Source organism: Chiloscyllium plagiosum, chromosome 27 (assembly GCF_004010195.1).
Source record: "Chiloscyllium plagiosum isolate BGI_BamShark_2017 chromosome 27, ASM401019v2, whole genome shotgun sequence".
NCBI lineage: Eukaryota > Metazoa > Chordata > Chondrichthyes > Orectolobiformes > Hemiscylliidae > Chiloscyllium > Chiloscyllium plagiosum.
The window spans coordinates 42,539,788-42,561,412 of NC_057736.1; the positions used below are offsets into that span (position 1 = coordinate 42,539,788).

Here is a 21,625-nt window from a genome sequence, read left to right on the forward strand (position 1 = left end):
GACAAGCAACATGAGTTTGACTGGGACAACACTACTATTATAGGACAAGCCAAACAGAGAACAGCCAGGGAATTCCTAGAGGTAAGGCACTCATCCACAGAGTCAATCAACAAACACATCGACCTGGACCCAATATACTGGCCATTGCAACGGACAGCTGGAACTGACAACCAGAAGCGGCAGAGACAAACCACTATAAATGCCGGAGGAAAGATCACAGAAGCGCTTCACAGGAGGCTCCCAAGCACTGAGGATGTCACCTAGACAGGGGACGAAACGTCTGCAACACAAATTCCCAGCTCGGCGACAGAACCACAATATTGGTCAGTGTATTGAGTACAGGAGTTGGGAGGTCATGTTGCAGCTATACAGGACATTGGTTAGGCCACTTTTGGAATATTGCGTGCAATTCTGGTCTCCTTCCTATCAGAAACATGTTGTGAAACTTGAAAGGGTTCAAAAAAGATTTACAAGGATGTTTCCAGGGTTAGAGGATTTGAGATAAAGGGAGAGGTTGAACAGGTTACGGCTGTTTTCCCTGAAGTGTCGGAGGCTGAGGGGTGACCTTGTAGATGTTTATAAAATCATAAGACCATAAGACATAGGAGCAGAAGTAAGGCCATTCGGCCCATCGAGTCCACTCCGCCATTCAATCATGGCTGATGGGCATTTCAACTCCACTTACCCGCATTCTCCCCGTATGAGGGGCATAGATAAGGTAAAGAGACAAGGTCTTTTGCCTAGGGTGGGGGAGTCCAGAACTAGAGGGCATAGGTTTAGGGTGAGAGGGGAAAGATATAAAAGGGACCTAAGGGGAAACTTTTTTCATGCAGAGGGTGTTGGGTGCGTGGAATGAGCTGTCAGAGGAAGTGGTGGAGGCTGGTACAATTGCAACATTTAAAAGGCATTTGGATGGGTATCTGAATAGGAAGGGTTTAGAGGGACATAGGCCCGGTGCTGGCACGGACGGCATGGATGAGTTGGACTGAAGGGTCTGTTTCTGTGTTGTACATCTCTATGACTCTATGACTTCCGATCCAGGGATACTAACTATGCCCGAAGCGCATATGTGTTTCCATTATAATGGGACAGGATTTGCTGAAATTTAATGAAGACGGAATCATGGCAGTGTTCATGCACAAATGGGTCAGTGATTGTGAAGAGGAGAAACCCTGTGAATTGCCAATCACCAAGTTCTGGCTCATTTTCCACCAATCAAACTTTTCACGAGAATAGCATCGTGCCACCCTGCCCTCAGCAAGCAGCGGCTTTTGGATCTGGAGCTGGTCCCTGGGAACAGGGAGCCTCTGCCAGGACCAGATTCTCCACAGTTGGCAGTGAGATTCATAAACTCATTTTCACGCAGGGTGTGGTCTGAATCTGGAATGTACTGCCTCAGACGGACAGAAAGGCAGCTTTAGTCGAGGCTTTCAAAGGGGAACCGGATCACCACCTGAAGAGAAAGTAAAGTTGCAGGGCTACAGAGGAGAAGGCCGGGGAGTGGCATTCGGCAAACTGCTCTTGCAGAGAGCTGATGGGTTGAATGGCCTCCTGTGCAGTCATCATTCAATGATCCTCACTTTGTTGTGAATGTGGAATGCAGAGTCTGAAGGTCAGATTGTGAATTTAATGGTTTTGGGACTGTGATTTTAAAGTATACCCAATCTCGTGCTATCCAGTGGCTGAGGGGAGGGACAGAGAATAAAATGGAGGAGTGTGGGTCTGGACTCTGGATGAGGGCATCTGGATCTGAAGGTCTGATACTTCAGACATTCATGAGGAACATTACCAACTTGAAGAATAATGAGGCAGCCTGGGATTATAGACAGGAGAAAGTGAGGACTGCAGATGCTGGAGATCAGAGCTGAAAATGTGTTGCTGGAAAAGCGCAGCAGGTCAGGCAGCATCCAGGGAACAGGAGAATCGACGTTTCGGGCATAAGCCCTTCTTCAGGAAGAAGCCCTGAAGAAGAACTTATGCCCGAAACGTCGATTCTCCTGTTCCCTGGATGCTGCCTGACCTGCTGCGCTTTTCTAGCAACACATTTTCAGCTGGGATTATAGACAGCAGATTGTGAATCACTACCACTTCTGGATCTAAATCCGGGGGGTGAAAACAGTGTGGGCTCCACCACAGCACAGACTGCAGGATATCCCACTAGCACCAGCTCAGGGAAAGGAGGGCTAGGCAATATGTCCCAGCTTTACAGTGATGTAGACAGCCCTAGGATGAGCACCATAAAACAGGCCAGTTCAGACTGTGGCATAACTTCAGAATACAGAAAGTCAATCAGAACAGAGTAATGCTGAAATAAAGACACAAAATGCTGCATGGCTGGAAGGGAGATAACATTTCAGATCTACAATGTTTCATGAGAAATGTTAGAAGGATGGGAGGTTTTCCACAGGTCAAATAAGGAAGGTGAAATGGGGAAGGTTGATGATAGAGCAGAAGTGTTTAAATAACAAAACAGTTGGATCTACAAGAATAGTAATGACACAGGTAAAGAAATAAAAAATATGACAGTAAAGGATGTGAATGGCAGAGTGGTGAAGAGCTCAAGCAAAAACAACATAAAAGTAAAGGAAACATTGAAACATGATAAAAAGGGAACAAAATGGACGCAGAGGGTATGGTCTACAATGTTAAGCCCAGAAGATGCTGAGGTTGAGCTTCTCTGGAACACTCCAACAGAGCAAGGTCAGAGAGGTCAGTGTGAGAGCAAGGTGAAGAATTAAAATGGCCGGCCACAAGGAGATCAGAGTCATGGCTCCAAACTGTACAGAGGTATTCTGAGAAATGGTCACCCTATCTGTGTTTAAATCCACAGTGTCAAGCAGACCGTGCTGAGAACAGCATATGCAGTATATATACTAACCGGGAATAAATACATTCCAATTGCCAATTCACCAGAAAAGAAAAGTATCTGAACCAAGACTTATTTTGAAATATGTAAATACTCTACTAACTCTTTTTCAGTTTCCCTAATGTCGTACATAGAGTGAAACACACACAAACACTTCCAAACTGATACAATCTTTCCTTGATCATACAATTATCACAAATCACTGGTGATTGAAATACTGCACCACCGATATGAGATTAGATATTTGCTTTTATGAGGAAGGATGATCATGTTTGGACTTCCTTACCTCAAAGGGCTGTGGAAATTAAATAGGTTCAAGACAGAGATTGGTAAGATTTCTAATTACTGATGACATCAATGCGGGTAATGTGGGAATAAGGCATTGAGATGGATGATCTAGACTAGTACAGCAGGTTCAAGGGGCTGAATGGTCTAAGCCTGATGGGCTTACTGTAGGATAATGTGAATGGATCTTGTGTACATGGATGAACTGGTAACACCAGTGAAATTCTGTGAATTCTACTTACAGACTGGTGGGCGGTGATTGAAATACTTTTAAACGTTTCTGGGGATATGGGTATTACTGGCAAGATTGGCATTTATCGTCCATTCCTAATTGCCCAAAGGTTTCATACAACTGTGTGGATGACATTTATTCTCAGTTGAAACATAAAATGGCTGAAGAAGAGTTACACCCAAAACGTTGACTTCTCCACCTCCCGAGGCTGTGTTCTTCAAGCCTACTGCTTGTCTAATAAGGACACCAGGCTGCCATTTTTCTTGAGTATTAGCAAAGCAGATCAACTTATACTGAATGAGTCTGAATATCCTACTGGACAGACACGGGGAGAGTGTGCAAACTCCACACACTCAAGGCTGGAATTGAACCTGGGTCCCTGGCACTGTGAGGCAGCAGTGCGAACCACTGAGCCACCCCCAAAATCTGCCATCAGCACAATCACATTGGCCCTTCTTCTGTGACTTCTGAATCTGTAACAACACTCAATGTTATGGTGGCAATACCCACTATAATTACTATAAAGCTTAACAGTGGCACTGTCCAAACATCCTCTCAACAGTAAGTCACTTGCAAGCAATTGGTCAGAAGTCTATTTAATGACCCATTGATACCACACAGTCTATGAACATGCAGCATGGAAACAGACACTTTGGTCCAAGTCTCCATACCTACCAGCCATCCCAATCTGACCTGGTCCCATTTGCCAGCACTTGGCCCATATCCCTCTAAACCCTTCACAAACCCATCCGGATGCCGTTTAAATGCTGTAATTGTACCAGCCTCCACCACTTCCTCTGGCAGCTTGTTCCATAAAAGCACAACCCTCTGTGTGAAGAAGCTGCCCCTTAGGTCCTTTTTAAAATCTTTCCCCTCTCACCTTAAAGCTATAACCTCTATTTTTTGGACTTCCCTGGTCTGGGAAAAAGACCTTGGCTATTCACCCTATCCATTCCCTTCATGATTTTATAAACCTCTGTAAGGTCAACCCTTAGCCTCTGATGCTTCAGGGAAAACAGCTCCAGTCTCTCCCTGTACTACAAGTGCTTTCGGGGTTCATGGGGTATTTAAGAACCTGTATTGAGAAAAAACCTTTTCAATTCCTGGGCCTGCATGTTTGTCAAAATAGATTACCTGTACAAGGTGAGTTCTCCATTCTTCCAATGAAGAATTATTACAGCAAGCTTCAACATTTGGCACAGTCTTTACTTTCTCATGAGGCTAATGAAATTCGGCATGCCCATATTTTTATCGATGCACCATAGAAAGCATCCTATCTGGATACATCACAGTGTGGTATAGCAACTGCTCTTTCCAAGATCACAAGAAACTACAGAGAGTCGTGAACACAGCCCAGTCCAACATACAGACCAGCCTTCCATTGACTCCATCTATACTTCCGGCTGCCTCAGGAAAGCAACCAACATAATCAAAGCCCCCTGCCAACCTGGTTATCCTCTCTTCCACCCTCTTCCATTGGGCAGAAGTTATACAAGTTTGTATACACGTACAATTAGATTCAAGAACAGCTTCTTCCCCACTGTTATGAAGGCAGACTTCTCAAATGTTAATTCTGATCTCCCTCTCTCTCTCTCTGTACCTTCTCTGCAGCTGTATCACCGTACTCTGCATTCAGTTCTGATATCCTGACGCATTTTGTATGGTACAATCTGCCTGCATAGCATGGAAAACAGTACTTTTCACTGTATCTCGGTACATGTGACAACAATAAATCAATCAAACAATGTGACTTTCACTTGTTGCAACGATACGGTAGCATGCCACAGAAAATCACAGAGCAACAGAAACGAAGCAATCTAACCTTCACTGACCCTATCAAAAAGTGTGCAATCTGGTTTATGATTCTTTTACACAATTTAATAATCCAAACCAAATTTCAGACTTAGAAAATCTCACACATCAAGAGAAAATAGTGCAGAGAAGTTAAGTTATCATGGCTGTGCTGGGAAGTTGATTTGCAGACGTCTCGTCCCCTGTCTAGGTGACATCTTCAGTGCTTTGGAGCCTCCTGTGAGGCACTGCTGTACTGTGTATTCTGGAATTTATTTGGCTCCGTTTCTGCTGCTTCTAGTTGCCGGTTCCAGCTGTTCGTTGTAGTGGCCGATATATTGGGTCCAGATCGATGTGTTTGCGGATAGAGTCCATGGATGAGTCCCATGCTTTTAGGAATTCTCTGGCTGTCCTTGGTTTAGCTTGTACTATGATTGTTGTGCTGTTCCTGTTGAATTTGTGGTCCCTTGTCATCTGTATGCAAGGCTACGCAGCTGGTCATGGTGTTTACTGGCTAGTCGGTGTTTGTGGATGCGGATTGTTAGTTGTCTGCCTGTTTGTCCTGCACAGTGTTTCGTGCAGTCTCTGCATGGAATCTTATAAATTATGTTAGTCTTGCACATGATGGGTATAGGGTCTTTTGTTCTGGTGAGTCGCTGCCTGAGCACGGTTGTCGGTTTATGGGCTGTCATGAATCCCAATGGTCGGACAAGCCTGGCTGTCAGTTCGGAGACGCTTTTTAATGTAAGGTAACATGGTGAGTGAGTTAGTTTGTTACTTAGAGTCTCTACAGTGTGGAAACAGGCCACTCAGCCCAGCAGGTCCACACACCAACCCTCCGAAGAGTAACCCATCCAGACCCATTCCCTTATTTCTCTACATTTCCCCTGACTAATGCACCTAACACTACGGGGAATTTATCATGACCACTACACCTGACCTGCACATCTTTGGATTGTGGGAGGAAACCCATGCAGACACGGGGAGAATGTGCAAACTCCACACAGACAGTCATCTGAAGGTGGAATCGAACCCAGGTCCCTGGCGCTGTGAGGCAGCAGTTGCTAACCACTGAGCCACCATGCCAGTTGTGGCATGTCCTCGTCACCACTAGCTGTTCCTGGTAGCCATACACACAGATGACAGGGAGCCCAAATTTGACTGGGACTGCACAATGCCCATAGGACAAGCCAAACAGAGGACACCCAGAGAAGTCCTCGAAGCAAGGGACTCATCCAGGGACATTCTCAACAAACACACAGACCTGGACCCAATATACCGGCCACTACAACGAACAGCTGGAACTGGCAACCGAAAGCAGCAGAAACGGAACTCAAATAAATTCCAGAAGGCACAGTACAGCAGCACTTCACAATAGGCTCCAAAGCACTGAAGGTGCCACCTGGACAGGGGATGAAACATCTGCAAATCAACTTTCCAGCTCAGTGAACATACCCACAACCATGACAATCGGCACCCGAGCTACAAATCTTTACACAAACCTCGAGATAAGTTATCTTTTACTGACAATATTCTTTTTAATTCTGGGCAAAAATTTACACAAGTAAATTAAAATTCAACACTTCAATTTAACAAATACTTTGAAAGCTAAAACAAAATTTAGGGATGGAATGAGACCACCAAAGCAGCTCCTAAATAAAATATTGTCATTTCATCATTTACAGTCTGCTTGAAGATCCCCCAGAGTCACTGGGATTAAGCAATGGACGAATATCAGGCAAATTAATCATCTCACCGCAATTCCTTGGCGGTAAATTCACACAGTCACACATTTTTGGAGCAAGACTGATCAGCCTCTCAATCTGGTCTGCAATTTAATAAAATCATAGCTGATCTCACTGTAGCCTGAAAGACACCATTCCACCCGCTCCCGATATCCTCAGATTTTTCACTAATGAGGGAACCAATTTATTTCTGCCTTAAATTCCCAGGTTAGCTAATAGAATTGTGTGGTTCGTAGAATTATGATGTTTTAGAGCTGTATCTTTTAGTTTGTACGAGTGTTATAGATTGAAACTGTAACTTCGAGTGGAGGGTAAATGAAAGCCTTTTTAAAATGGCATGGGCTGGAGACTGCACAATATTTAGCTTGGGCGGTTTAATTGCTAGAGACCTGAAGTTGATTCAGATTGAGTTATTGAGTGGGCGATGCAAAGTATTTATAACTGATGATAATGACATGTTCCTGAGTTTTACAAGAAGCAGTCCATGAATCCCCAAAGATCCCAGAGAGACGTTATTAATATCAAGCTGTAAGCATTTCCACTGTAAACTACTTATTTACCTGCAGGCTAAATGAATGTTGCAATATAAGACGACTAATTAACATTTCTACTAAGATGCTAAGGACTATCCAGTTCCCTGTTTCTATGGAGAAGGAAGTAGATCTTCAGATCAGGTGAGAGAACTTCCCTATAAAACTCGCAATGTCATAGATGGCAGACACAGGTTTATTTGGTGTTTCCTGAAGATGTAGAGAGCAAGTAGTGACATTAGGAGAAAGTGAGGACTGCAGATGCTGGAGTACCAGAGTTGAAAAATGTGGTGCTGGAAAAACACAGCAGGCCAGGCAGCATCCGAGGAGCAGGAGAATCAACGTTTCGGGCATAAGCCCTTCTTCAGTAGTGACATTAGCCAAGCCTGCAACATTAGAGAAAATGCTGGCTCTATTCTTTACCCCACAGAACTTGGAAGGGAGTTCATGCTCAGTTTGAAAACCAGGTTTGCGAAGAGTTAAAAAGGCTGGAAGATTTGCCTAGCCTGGACTTTGAGGGAACAGTCCACAGTATTATATTTGTGGTGAGAGACAGTCCTGGGATTACACACTGCCCAGCTTGGGAAAGTTATGGGAAACAACTTATTTGAAACTGGGTGCAATTATGAATTGTTGCTAAAAGAATTCTAATTCTTGGAGGAGTGCAATGTGTAACAAATAACAAGGCATTCTTTATTACTACGGTTTAAAATATAAATTGCCAACAAGCACCATTCTGTTTTGGCAATAGCATTTTTTAAAATTATCTGATGCAGAAAATGGCTTTTTAAAACTTATTAACTCTTGAGGAGTCACCTTTTCAGCCATTAACCGGAAGTCAGAACTTCTCTTTTGAAAGTTACTGGTCTCTACAGACGATAAAATCATTATGCATGGACAAACCCAATAAATGCTGCAGTACTTTGGGATTAAATTGTATGAGTTAGAATAGGAACACAAATCCGTAATTCTCCAGATGCTGAAAATCTAGAATGCAAACAGAAAATGCTGGAAATATTCAACAGGTCTGGCTGCACCTGTGGGGAGAGAGAAACATAGTTCATGTTTCATATTGCTGAACCTCATAGAGTCTTGGAGTCATGAGGTTCACTCTGTCAGGTAACACAGTTGTTGTTTCTCTCTCCCACCCCTACACACACTGGCTGACCAGCTGAATATTTCCATTTGGTCAGGCTTTGCCGGTTTCCATCCTGATCCCAGTTCAAACAACTTCCCAGAAACAGCCTTTGCATTTTAAGGCTGATTCTGCGGAGTTACAGATTATTCATCATCTATTGCTGTCATCACGGAGATATGGATTTCACAGGGGCAGGAATGGTTGTTGGATGTTCCAGGGTTTAGATCTTTTAAAAAGTACAGGGAGCGGGGGTGGGAGTAAAAGAGGAGGGGGAGTAGCATTGTTAATTAGAAAGTGCACCACAGCTGCAGACCATGAGATTGTTGAGCAGGGTTTGTCGACTGAGTCAGTATGGGTGGAAGTCAGTAGCAGGAAAGGAGCAGTCACTTTGTTGGGTGTTTTCTACAGACCCCCCAATAGCAGCAGAGAAGGACAGATTAGACAGCAGATCTTGGAAAGGTGCAGAAATAACAGGGTTGTTGTCATGGGTGACTTCAACTTCCCTAATATAGATTGGAATCTCCTCAATGCAGATGGTCTGGATGGAGCCAATTTTGTCAGGTGTGTCCAGGAAGAATTCCTGACTCAATATGCAGATAGGCCAAATAGGAGGAGGCCATATTGGATTTGGTGCTTGGCAATGAGCCAGGCCAAGTGTCCGATCTCTTGTTGGGACAGCATTTCGGTGACAGTGACCGCAACTGCCTCACCTTTACCATCACCATGGAGAGGGATAGGAGCAGACAGTATGGAAATGTATTTAATTGGGGGAGGGGAAATTATACTGCTATTAGACAGGAGCTGTGGAGTATAAATTGGGAACAATTGTTCTACAGGAAATGCACAACAGAAATGTGAAGGATGTTTAAGGAGCACTTGTTGCGAGTGTTGGCTAACTTGGTCCCACTTAGACAGGCAAGGAATGGTAAGGTGAAGAAGCCTTGGATGACAATAGCAGAGGATTATCTTGTCAAAAAGAAGGAAGCTTACTTGAGGTTGAGGAAGCAAGGATCTGGCACAGCTTTAGAGGATTACAGGGTAGCTAGGAAAGAACTCAAAAATGGACTAAGAAAAGCAAGGAGGGAAATGTAAAAGCCTTGGTGGGAAGGATTAGAGAAAACCCAAAGGCGTTCTACACTTACATGAGGAATAAGAGAATGATCAGAGCGAGGGTAGGGCCAATCAGAGATAGTGCAGGGAACTTGTGCCTGGAGTCTGAAGAGGTGGGGGAGATCCTAAATGAGATTTTTGCTTCAGTATTCACTAGAGAGAGGGACCTTGTTGATAGTGAGAACACCGGGGGCCAGGTAATGGCCTTGACCAGATTGACATTAAGAAAGTGGGTGTGCTGGAAATTCTGGGAAGTCCCCAGGGCCTGGCCAGATATATCCAAGGTTACTACGGGAAGCCAGGAATGAGATTGCTGCGCCTCTGGCGATGATCTTTGCATCCTCACTCTCCACAGGAGCAGTACCAGGTGATTGCAGGAAGGCGAATGTTGTTCCTCTGTTTAAGAAAGGAATAGGGAAATCCCTGGGAATTACAGACCAGTCAGTCTTACATCTGTAGTAAACAAGGTACTGGATAGGACTCTGAGAGATAGAATTTATGACTATTTGGAAAAACATAGTTTGATTAGAGATAGTCAGCGTGGCTTTGCAAGGGGCAGGTCATGCCTCACAAGCTTTATTGAGTTCTTTGAGGATGTGACAAAGATCGAGCAGTGGATGTGGTGTATATGGATTTCAGTAAGACATTTGATAAGGTTCCTTACGGCAGGCTCATTCGGAAAGTTAGGAGGTATGGGATACAGGGACATTTGGCTGTCTGGATTCAGAATTGGCTGGCTGAAAAAAGACAGTGGTAGTGGATGGATGGTATTCCGCTTGGAGGTCGGTGACCAGTGGTGTCCCGCAGGGATCTGTTCTTGGGCCCCTGCTCTTTGTAGTTTTTATAAATGACTTGGATGAAGAAGTGGAAGGGTGGGTTAGTAAGTTTGCTGATGACACAAAGGTCAGTGGTGTTGTAGATAGTGTCGAGGGCTGTTGCAGCCTGCAACATGACATTGATGCAGAGCTGGGCTGAGAAGTGGCAGATGGAGTTCAACCTGGATAAATGCAAAGTGATTCATTTGAATGCTGAATACAGATTTAAAGAAAGGATTCTTGGCAGTGTGGAGAAACAATGGGATCTTGGGGTCCACATACCTCAAAGCTGCCACCCAAGTTGATAGAGTTGTAAGAAGGCATATGGTGCTTTGGTTTTCATTAACGGGGAGTTGAGTTTACAAGCCACAAGGATTTTCTGCAGCTCTATAAAACCCTGGTTAGACCACTCTTGGAATATTATGTCCGGTTCTGGTCGCCTCAAAATAGAATGGATGTAGATGCTTTAGAGAGGGTGCAGAGGAGATTTACCAGAATGCTGCCTGGATCGGAAGGCTTGTCTTATGAAGAGAGGTTGAGTGAACTTGGGTTTTTCACAATGGAGAGAAGGAGGAAGAGAGGTGACTTGATAGTGGTGTACAAGTTAATGAGAGGCATAGATAGAGTAGATAGCCAGAGACTTTTCCCCAGGGCAGAAATGGCTATTACGAGGGGTCATAATTTTAAGATGATTGGAGGAAGGTATACGGGAGATATCAGAGGTAGGTTCTTTACACAGAGTGTGGTGGCTGTGTGGAATGCACTGCCAGTGGTGGTAGAAGAGTCAGACACTTTAGGGACATTTAAGTGATTGCAGGACAAGCACATGGACAACAGTAAATTGAGGAGTGTGTAGGTTAGGTTGATCTCAGATTAAGATAAATGCTCAGCACAACATCGTGGACCGAAGGGCCTCTACTCTGCTGTAATGTTCCATGTTCTAACTCATGCAGTCCATTAGGAATGATCAATGTAGTAAATGTTACCTATCTTCCGAAGTTCAGGTGAGGTGTCAAATTGATGTCCGGCAGCCATGAGGAACACAGCAACATTAATCCCCGAGTGCAGCGTGGGCTCATGCTCAAAGGCCATCCCATACCTGCAGGGACAAAACAGCAAAGTGTCATTGACCAGATCAAACCCTCAAAACATAGGAAGAAGATAGCCTAGATCCTAACTTTTTCTTATGTTAAAGGCATTCAGTTTTTGTTGCAAGTTGATTGGTCAAATACCAGATTTGAAGTAAAACACACTTTAATCATATACTATACAACAAACAAAAAATACAACAAAATACAAGAAAAGAAAGAAGAAATTAGAAGAATTAACTCTATTGGGAAACTGAGCAGAATAACAGGTCATTTAACTACTGAACAGTAATTGTTCCAATACAGCAACATCACATAAACACATCCTTGCTAAAGGCAATTCAGTAAAACAGCTTGTCTCACATGCAGTTCTCCAGTCCAGGAGGAAAGAACACCAATGGAAAACTCAGATCAGAGAGAGAGACAGAGTAGCAGGGAGTGATGTACTGCAGTTTCCAAACTCAGCTTCAAGACTCCAGCAACAGCTACTGAAAAACTAAAACTAAAACTCCTGGTTCTGTGAAAGCTTGACCCCACCCATTCAGGCTGCTTCTATTGTGCCTACTTTTTAAAAAGCGCAACACCACACAAGCTGTTTGCTTTATTGGATTCAAATAGACAGCTCCATACTTCTGTCCTAAAACTGCTCTTCAAATAAAACAAGACAAAATACACCTCTTAAAGCCCTAGTATTGTCACAAAAGTGATAAACAGTCGTGAAGCATTTGCTCTGAAACTGAAGTCACCTGGTGTGTGACAATGAAATATTTACACTTTTCCCAATGGGGCAATCAGTGCCTGGTACCAATAGGTAGTCAGATTCTTTGATTAGGTCTCTACTTCACTGAGTCAAATTCCACTTCCGGGAATATAAGGTAAAACAAATCTCTGAGCATGGAGTTATAGAGATGTACAGCACGGAAACAGGCCCTTTAGTCCAACTCGTCCATGTTGACCAGATATCCTAAATTAACCTAGTCCCACTTGCCAGCCTTTGGCCCATACCTCTCTAAACCCTTCTTATTTACATACCCATCCAGATGCCTTTTAAATGTTGTAATTGTACCAGCCTCCACCACCTCCTCTGGCAGCTCATTCCATAAAGACACCACCCTCTGCATGAAAAAGTTGCCCCTTAGGTCCCTTTTAAATCTTTTCCCTTCTACCTTAAAACTATGCCCTCTAGTTTTGGACTCTCCCACCCAAGGGAAATGACCTTGGCTCTTGACACTATCCATGCTCCTCATGATCTTACAAGCCTCTACAAAGCCACCTCTCAGCTTCCAGCAAAAATAGAATCCCTACAGTGTGGAAACAGGCCATTTGGCCCAACAAGTCCACACCGACACTCTGAAGGGTAACCCTCCTAGACCCATTCCGTTACATTTCTCCTGACTAACATACCTAACCTACACATCTCTGCACACTATGGGCAATTTAGCATGGTCAATTCACCTAACCTGCACATCTTTGGACTGTGGAAGGAAGCCCACACAGACACGGGGAGAATGTGCAAACTCCACACAGACAGTCACCCGAGACTGGAATTGAACCCGGGTCCCTGGCGCTGTAAGGCAGCAGTGCTAACCACTGAGCTACCGTGCCGCCCACAAATAGCCCCAGCCTGTTCAGCCTCACCCTATAGTTCAAACCTTGCATTCCTGGCAACATCCTTGTAAAGCTTTTTTGAACCCTTTCAAGTTTCACAGCAACCTTCCTATAGCAGGGAGACCAGAATTGAACACAGTATTCCAAAAGTGGCTTAATCAATGGCCTGTCCAGCCAGAACATTAGATTACTTACAGTGTGGAAACAGGCCCTTCGGCCCAACAAGTCCACACTGACCCGCCAAAGCGCAACCCACCCATACCCCTACATTTACCCCTTTTAACCTAACACTACGGGCAGTTTAGCATGGCCAATTCACCTAACCCGCACATCTTTGTGACTGTGGGAGGAAACCGGAGCACCCGGAGGAAACCCACGCAGACACGGGGAGAATGTGCAAACTCCACACAGTCAGTCGCCTGAGTCGGGAATTGAACCCGGGTCTCTGGCGCTGTGAGGCAGCAGTGCTAACCACTGTGCCACCGTGCCGCCCACAACATGACCTATACTCCTATACTCAATGCACTGACCAATAATGGCAAGCATACTAAATGCCTTCTTCACTATCCTGTCTACCTGCGACTCCACTTTCAAGGAGCTATGAACCTGCACTCCAAGGTCTCTTTGTTCAGCAACACTCCCTGGGACCTTACCATTAAGTATAAATGTCTTGCCCTGATTTGCCTTTCCAAAATGCACGACCTCACATTTATATAAATTAAACTCCATCTGTCACTCCTCAAGCATACATGATACTGAGCTTATGTTAAAGATTTGGTGGAAGTTCAACTAAAAATGTTGGTGGAGAGAACAGTTTAAGATACCAGAGAGTTTTAACTGCAGTTGGTCTGATTTTGTTTTTGACTACATTCAACTTTGCTTTTGCATTCAGTTGTGATTCAGACAATTTCATGCTACAGTATTTATGAGTTGGGCCTTGCATTGTATTTTCATGGCATCTGTAGAGACCAACAATTTTTAAAAGAGAAACTTTAATATCTTTAAACTTTGTCATAATTGATCAAAAATGTTTGAAGCTTAGTTTCAGTTTCTCTCTCCCAACCCCTCAGACACCACCCGACTGGCTGAGTTTTTTCTGTATTCTCTGATTTTCTCTGATTCACATTTCCACAGCCTGCAGTATTTTGCGTTGGGACTATACCTGCTATAACAATTCACAACACACATCTGTTTGGGTTTTAGGTTGTCGGAGGCCGCAGGTTTTTCACTGGGAGTTGCCTTATACAACATTTCAAGGAAAGAAATTTCTGGAATGCACAAATCTGAACACCCTCCCTGTGCTGCTACGTTTTAAAGAATTGCCTAATGAATCACATTAATTGGTTCCCCATCTCCTCGCGAATAATTTCTCTTCAAATATTTCCTCAAGTGCTTTGCGCTAGAACATCTGACAAAATACAGGTATTCATTGATCATTAAGTCAGTTTTCGAAGGGTCACAAACTGTAGGTCAAACATTTCATCTCCAATAGCCTCTACTATTTGTCATCCATTTCTCTCTCCAATTCCCCTCTGGCTCCAACTATTGGTTTGTATCAAGACTTTTAGTCTACTACCTGCACTAAAAGGATTCATCCATTTTCTACTGCATAAATGTCATGATAAGCAGAGATTCTCTTGTGAAATCCTTTTTGGCACCCATGTAATCACAGGTAATATAGCAGAATCAATTGAATGGCAAGTACACCGCGTTCTATGGTCCACTGCAGTCTTTGATCTGTCAGGCATTGTTGGGGATGGTTTACTCTAGGGGTTGCTATGGCAACATGTACTTTTACGTGCAGATTGAAGTCAGAAACAATGGAGAGCGACGTTACAGGCTCCAACCGCCTTTCCGATGCGAATTTCACCAGAAATTTCTCACAGCTTTTTTTTCAAAACTTGCTCATGGGATATGGCTAACACTGGCCAGTATTTATTACCCAATCCTAATTGCCCAGAGGTCAGTTTAGAATCAACCACCTTGTTGTGGCTCTGGAGTCACATGTAGGCCAGATCAAGGAAGGACTGCAAATTTCCTTCCCTGAAGGACATCAGTAACCAGATGGGATTTAATTGATGATGCCCCACAGAGTGGTTAGGTGGTCTGTGTTCGGCCAACCTTTCATTCCAACCTTGTTTTGAATTCAAGTTCTTCATCTGCTGTGGTGGGATTTGAACCCATATGCCCAAGAACATGGGGTTCTGGATTGCTACTCCAGTGACATGCACACTGTGCCCCACTGCCTGAAATTGGCACAGCTTAAAAGAATTCACAGGTTAAGGACAGAGAGGATTGGGGGCAGAAGGGTTGAAATTGAGATCCAGACCATGGTACAGATGGCAATTCAGAGAGAAAGTACGGTGGCACAGTGGTTAGCGCTGCTGCCTCACAGCGCCAGAGACCTGGGTTCCATTCCCGCCTCTGGCAACTGTCTGTGTGGAGTTTGCACATTCTCCCCCTGTCTGCATGGGCTTCCTCCAGGTGCTCCGGTTTCCTCCCACAGTACAAAAATGTGCAGGTTAGGTGAATTGGCCATGCTAAATTGCCCGCCCGTAGTGTTAGGTGAAGGGGTAAATGTAGGGGAATGGGTCTGGGTGGGTTGCTCTTCGGAGGGTCGGTGTGGACTTGTTGGGCCGAACGGCCTGTTTCCACACTGTAAGTAATCTAATCTAAATCTACAACTGAGAAGGAGGAGAGATGGGGGGTGTTGATGGGGATGAAATATTCCCAAGGAAGAACATGTCACAGCAATTAAAGACTGACAGCAATTCTAGCCTATTGAATGGTTCCATGTCTATATCTTGGAGAGAGCATTCTTCCGAATGAGGGATGTTATGGCTGGTGTTACAAGCCAGTACAAGGAGGTTTCACATAAATAACTGACATCATACACTTTTATGATTGTTTACAGATTGTCAACACCAAGGACCAGAATCCTATATCATTTGTCAGTGGATTCCTCCAAATTCCATCAAATAGTTGTATGTTCTCAGGAAGTCAGTTCAAACTATTGATCCACACAAAACAACCGTAGTGTTTAAAGACTACAAGAACAGTGGATGCTGGAAATCTGAAACAAGAATGAAAACTGCTGGAGAAACACAGCAGGTCTGGCAGCATCTGTTTTGTTCATTGTCTGAGACAGGTCATTGGAATCGAAACATTAAATCCGTTTTCTCTCCACAGATGCTGCCAGACCCGCTGAGATTCACCAGCAGTTTCTGTTTTTATTGTTTAAAGGTTGAACGTTTCAGGGGAACAACTCTGAGAAGTTCGGCAGAGCTGGGATCTGAGTTTATCCTCAACGACATGGTATGCTAGTGCCTCCCACCCACATCTGTTCATTGGTGCTCAGTATTGACTCCAATAACTCATCACCTACACCATGTTTCCTGCACTGGTGCTTTGAAGTGAGGGAGGCAAGTGGTCAGGGGAGGGTTCCCCTCTTTATTCTCAAAATAGGACAAAGATGGAAACCAAACTCTACCTGTTCATGAGTGATTTGACAAAGACACAGGCTTTGTGCTAAAGTGGGGCTTCTTTCCAAACACTGCCCCACACACTCCTGCAACATTTCCTGTCTTTGAGCTGTGTCAAGAACTAGTTTCCATACAGGGTGTCATCGGATCCCAGTGTGTCTGACAAATAAGAGGTCAATATCTTTCAAGCAGTATTTATGCACAGAACCCTTTCCATTTTTGCATAACTTGAGGAATCAGCTGTTAGATTTCCTTTAAAAAGAGCCATTTTGTTTTTATTGTCAGCAAATTTGTTTCACGTTTTCTCCATGTTTGGATATTCAATAATCTGGTTTGGTCAGTTTAAGAATGCAGAATTCTATCAAATATCAAAAGGCAGAATTCAGAACTTTCTTTTTAACAAAAAGAGTGGGTTGTATGTGGCATGAACTTCCTGAGGAAGTCGCGGTGAAGTTACAACATTTAAAGAACATGTGGAAAAGTTCATGAAGAGGAAAGGTTTGGACGGATATAAATCAAGTGGGACTAGTTTAGTTCGGGAACACTGGTAGCAAGGACTGGTTGGACCAAAGGGTCTGTTGCCAAGCTGTATGACTCTAAGTCTGGTTTTGGTATTGAGTAGAGATGTCTCAGTGATCACAGTTACTGACTGACAGGAAGAAAAGTAAGCACGTGAGGATCCCAAATTTGACCAAATCAAAGTCATACAGAAAATTAAAACCTCACGCTGTGCAGTTTTGGGAAGATGTGAGGGTTTTCGAGAGGGTGCAGAGGGGACTTATCACAAGCAGTTCCCATCAGCTGATTGTACAAGGACGTGGAGGCAAAAAGTTTAAATATTGGGCAAGAAATACAGAGGGATGTGAGAAAGAACTTGTTTTTTATATAACACAGAGTGTTAGTGACCTGGAAACAGTTGGCTCCGAGGATGGCAGAAGTGAAGAGAACTGATCACGTCAACTGAAAACTGGGCGGGCACTGCGATAAATACATTTGTTGAGCTATGGGGACAGAGTGAGGGAATGGGGTTGATTGGATTTCACTATATAAAGAGCTAGCAGTAACTCAATGGGCAGAACAGCCTTGATTTGTGACATATTAACATTGTGACACTGCATAGTAAAGTGTTTTTTGGTCTTGAGTTTCAGAATCCTTTCAATAGCTGGCACTGACACATGGGGTTATAATGTCACCAGGAGCAGGTTTCTCAGGGCTGGAGTGCAGCCTGTGGGCACCATCTCTACAGGAGTTCCTCAGGGGAGTGTCTTAGGCCCAACCATCTTCAGCTGCCTCTTCAATGCCCTTCCCTCCATCATGAGGTCAGAAGCCACTATGTTAGCCAAAAATTTGGAGATGCCGGTGTTGGACTGGGGTGTACAAAGTTAAAAAAATCACACAACACCAGGTTATCGTCCAACCGGTTTAATTGGAAGCATGGGGTTCGGGTGCTGGATGGGGTGGGGGGGGAGGGGGGGTTGGGCTGGCGTGCAATGTGCTGCTGCCTCGTCTCCTAAATGGGAAGTGGCCTTAGCAAGTGCTGGCTGTGTCAATCCTATTTGGTGGGGTGGAGTGGGGGAGGCTTCAGTAATGCTGCAGGCGTGTCCCTGCTCAGAAACAAACCCTCAGACAGAGAGAGGGAGAACGGCAGGCAGAGGAAGGAAAAAGGGAACTTCAGAAAACTCCGAGCCCCAGAGGAGAGGCATTAAATCAGTTAACCAAATAATCAATTATCCGAACGAAACAGTGCCCCCCCCCAATCTCGTTCGGTTAATCGAGATCCCGCTGTAAATACAGCCCCCCCAATCTCGTTCGGTTAATCGAGATCCCGCTGTAAATACAGTGGCTACAAGACTAGGTCAGAGGTTTGGAATTCTGCAGCAAGTAACTCACCTCCTCACTCCCCAAATCCTGTCCATCATCTATAAGGCACAGGTCAGGAGTGTGATGGAATACTCCTCACTTGCCTGGATGGATGCAGCTCCAATAACACTCAAGAAGCTTGACACTATCTAGGACAAAGCAAACCATCCACCACCTTCAACAGTGATTCCCTTCACCATAGATGCTCAGGAGCAGCAGTGTGCACCACCTACAAGATGTATCGCCGAAATTCAGGCAAGGCTCTTCATGCAGCACATTCCAAATCCGAGGCATAGAAGGATAAGGATAGCAGATATATGGGAACACCAGCACCTGCAAGGTCCCCTCTCAGACAATGACCATCTTGACTTGGAATTTCTCCACTGTCACAGGTCAAAATCCCGAAACTCCCTCCTGAACGGCAATCTCGGCACAGACTGTTGTGGTTCAAGAAGGTAACTCACTGTCAGCTCCTCCAGGACAATTAGGATGGCCAGTAAGTGCTGACCTTCCCAGTCATACCCATTTATGGAGTGTGCACCAAATGAAATTGCTCCACTGCAATCCCATTCAACACAGGAGGGAGAGCTCTCTATTTGAGCTGGGATGGGGGGAATGGGTCACTGAGAAAGCTGCCTTGGGAATTAAACCTGAAAGTAGTGCAAGCGTGGGTCACTGGCAGTGCCCAGGGGCAAAGTAAAAGCAGTGAGACAGAGATGGGTCAGAATCTCTCCAGTGTGAAACAGGCCATTTGGCCCAATAAGTCTCCACAGACTCTCCGAAGAGCATCCCTACACCTCCCATAGCTAACTTACACATCCCTGAATGCTATGGGCAATTTAGCATGACAAACCCTCCCCTAACCTGCACATCTTCGTGACTGTAGTCAGAAGCTGGAGCACCCAGAGAAAACCCACAGACTCAGGGAGAACGAGTAAACTCCACGCCCAAGGCTGGAATCGAACCTGGGTCTCTGGTGCAGTGAGGCAGCACTGAGCCACTGCGCCACTCCACACAGAGTCAATCGGTGATGGATAGAATATGGGGTTGAAGCAGAGCTGCAAATCAAACAGTCTTTTACATTTTGACAAGGCAGGACTCAGACCTAAGTACTGGCTGGGGAGGAGCTGGAGCGGGAGGGGACAGTGTGGTGTTTTTGTTGTGAATTAAATAAGATCATTTGGTTATCCAACTTCAAACTGCAGACGTCTGGTTTATTTGGAACTTGCTGAGTCAATGTGCTGAAAAATGTATGGAACCACCCTCTCATGTGACATATTTACATGTTGCACAAGTGTTTAGATTCAACAAAATTTTACTGCAATGTAAAAATGAAGCAGCTGTGGTGTATGTCCTTAGTTTGGACATCCTGGTAGATGGTCATTCTCTGCCAAGCAAGTTATTTGTTTACTGAGATTCTGGTGTGTCTCCAAGGCATTGTCTAAAATCCTCCAAATAACTCTTCATTAGAATTTTACACAATAATTGATATTTTAAATTAGCAATAACCTTTCATTTTCTACTCCATGATAGCTAAGCATCGCCCAGGATAATAGACAAGCCGGCCAGCTGCTCTGAACTATGAGCCTGACTTTGGAAACTCATTACTGTCTGGACTGCTTAGCATTTTTCAAAAGAAATTGACATTTCTCTGTTTTTAATGACCACATAACATTTCGTGAACATTTCAAAGACTGATGTGGTGTGATTTTCTGCTACGGTTTAATTGGAGGTGACTCATTACAAAACCAACAAAGCAGCTGGGACAAGTGGAGCTGAGTTAAACTGTACGAGTTCATTATCTCTTCTGTTTACACAACACGGTAATAAAATTAGACAAATGGCTAAAAAATGGTTTCTTTGCTTCCAGCTTTTCCCTGACTTGGCACCAGTGCAAGTGAGATGCAGAAGAACCTTCTGGAAGAAGAATCCAAAATGCTATAAACATAAAACCTTGCAACGCAGGTTCCTGCCAAAGCTCTCTGAGCGCTTGAAGAGCAACACAGTGTTTAGCCTGCCAAGACTTTCACCCATACAATGGGGTATACCCGAGGCTAACCCCTATACGAAACAGAATTAGCTTCTTGTCTCACAATTCCCTTGATTTCCACTGCTGACTTGCAACCTCCCAGTTCACAAGGTCACGCACTGTCAAAATTACTCCCACCAATTAGTTACAGGCACTTTCCATGTCATAATTACTTCCTTATTTCATGGTCAATTAACCCTCTGAGATCTTGATTATGGAATATTATCTACAAATAAACACAAATTAAAGCTAGGGCTGGGATCCCAGAGGGAATAGTCGTTCTGGAGGTAGAGTAGACAAACGTAATGAGAGACGCAGATATTCTCATTAGCAGAAAGTGACTCCAGAGGAACCTCAATTATCCAAACGACACGGGCGGAGTGTATTTTGTTCAGATAATCGAACATTCGGATAATCGATTGTTCAGATAATTGAATGTTCAGATAACACAATCCCTTGTGGTCATTCCCCTAAAAACACAGCATCGGGGCCTAGCGATCTTGTTCGGATAATCTGAAATTCGGATAATTGAATGCCAGATAATCAAGGTTCCTCTGTGCTGGTGTCCTGCAAAAGCCCTGTACAGGGGCCTGTACTTAAAAATCACTATTTATTAACAGCTTCAAAAATGGAATAGAAAGACACATACCCAAGTTTACAAAGTTAGGTGTCATTGTAAGTCGTGTAGGTGGAAGCACAAAATTACAAAGATTAGCCAAATGGACAAAGCTTCAGCAAATGGACCTCAAAAGGACTGGAAGAGGGCTTCCCAAACAGTGAGAAACGAGAAACATTGGAGGATCAAAGAGAGTGGGGCAGGGGGATTTAGATTAGATTAGATTACTTACAGTGTGGAAACAGGCCCTTCGGCCCAACAAGTCCACACCGCCCCGTCGAAGCGCAACCCACCCATACCCCTATATTTACTCCTTACCTAACACTACGGGCAATTTTAGCATGTCCAATTCACCTGACCCTGCACATCTTTGGACTGTGGGAGGAAACCGGAGCACCCGGAGGAAACACACGAACACACGCCGACATGG

General features: G+C 44.3%; 1 protein-coding gene across 2 annotated transcripts in view; it reads right to left on the reverse strand.

The window, feature by feature from the left end:
* LOC122563748 (mitogen-activated protein kinase kinase kinase 5-like) overlaps window positions 1-21,625 on the reverse strand; it is a 167,369-nt gene that overhangs the window by 65,219 nt on the left and 80,525 nt on the right. For both annotated transcript variants that reach the window (XM_043717937.1, XM_043717935.1), the window contains one exon: window positions 11,499-11,611. In XM_043717937.1, the coding sequence (XP_043573872.1) occupies window positions 11,499-11,611 (113 nt within the window). The remainder of the gene's footprint in view (window positions 1-11,498; window positions 11,612-21,625) is intronic.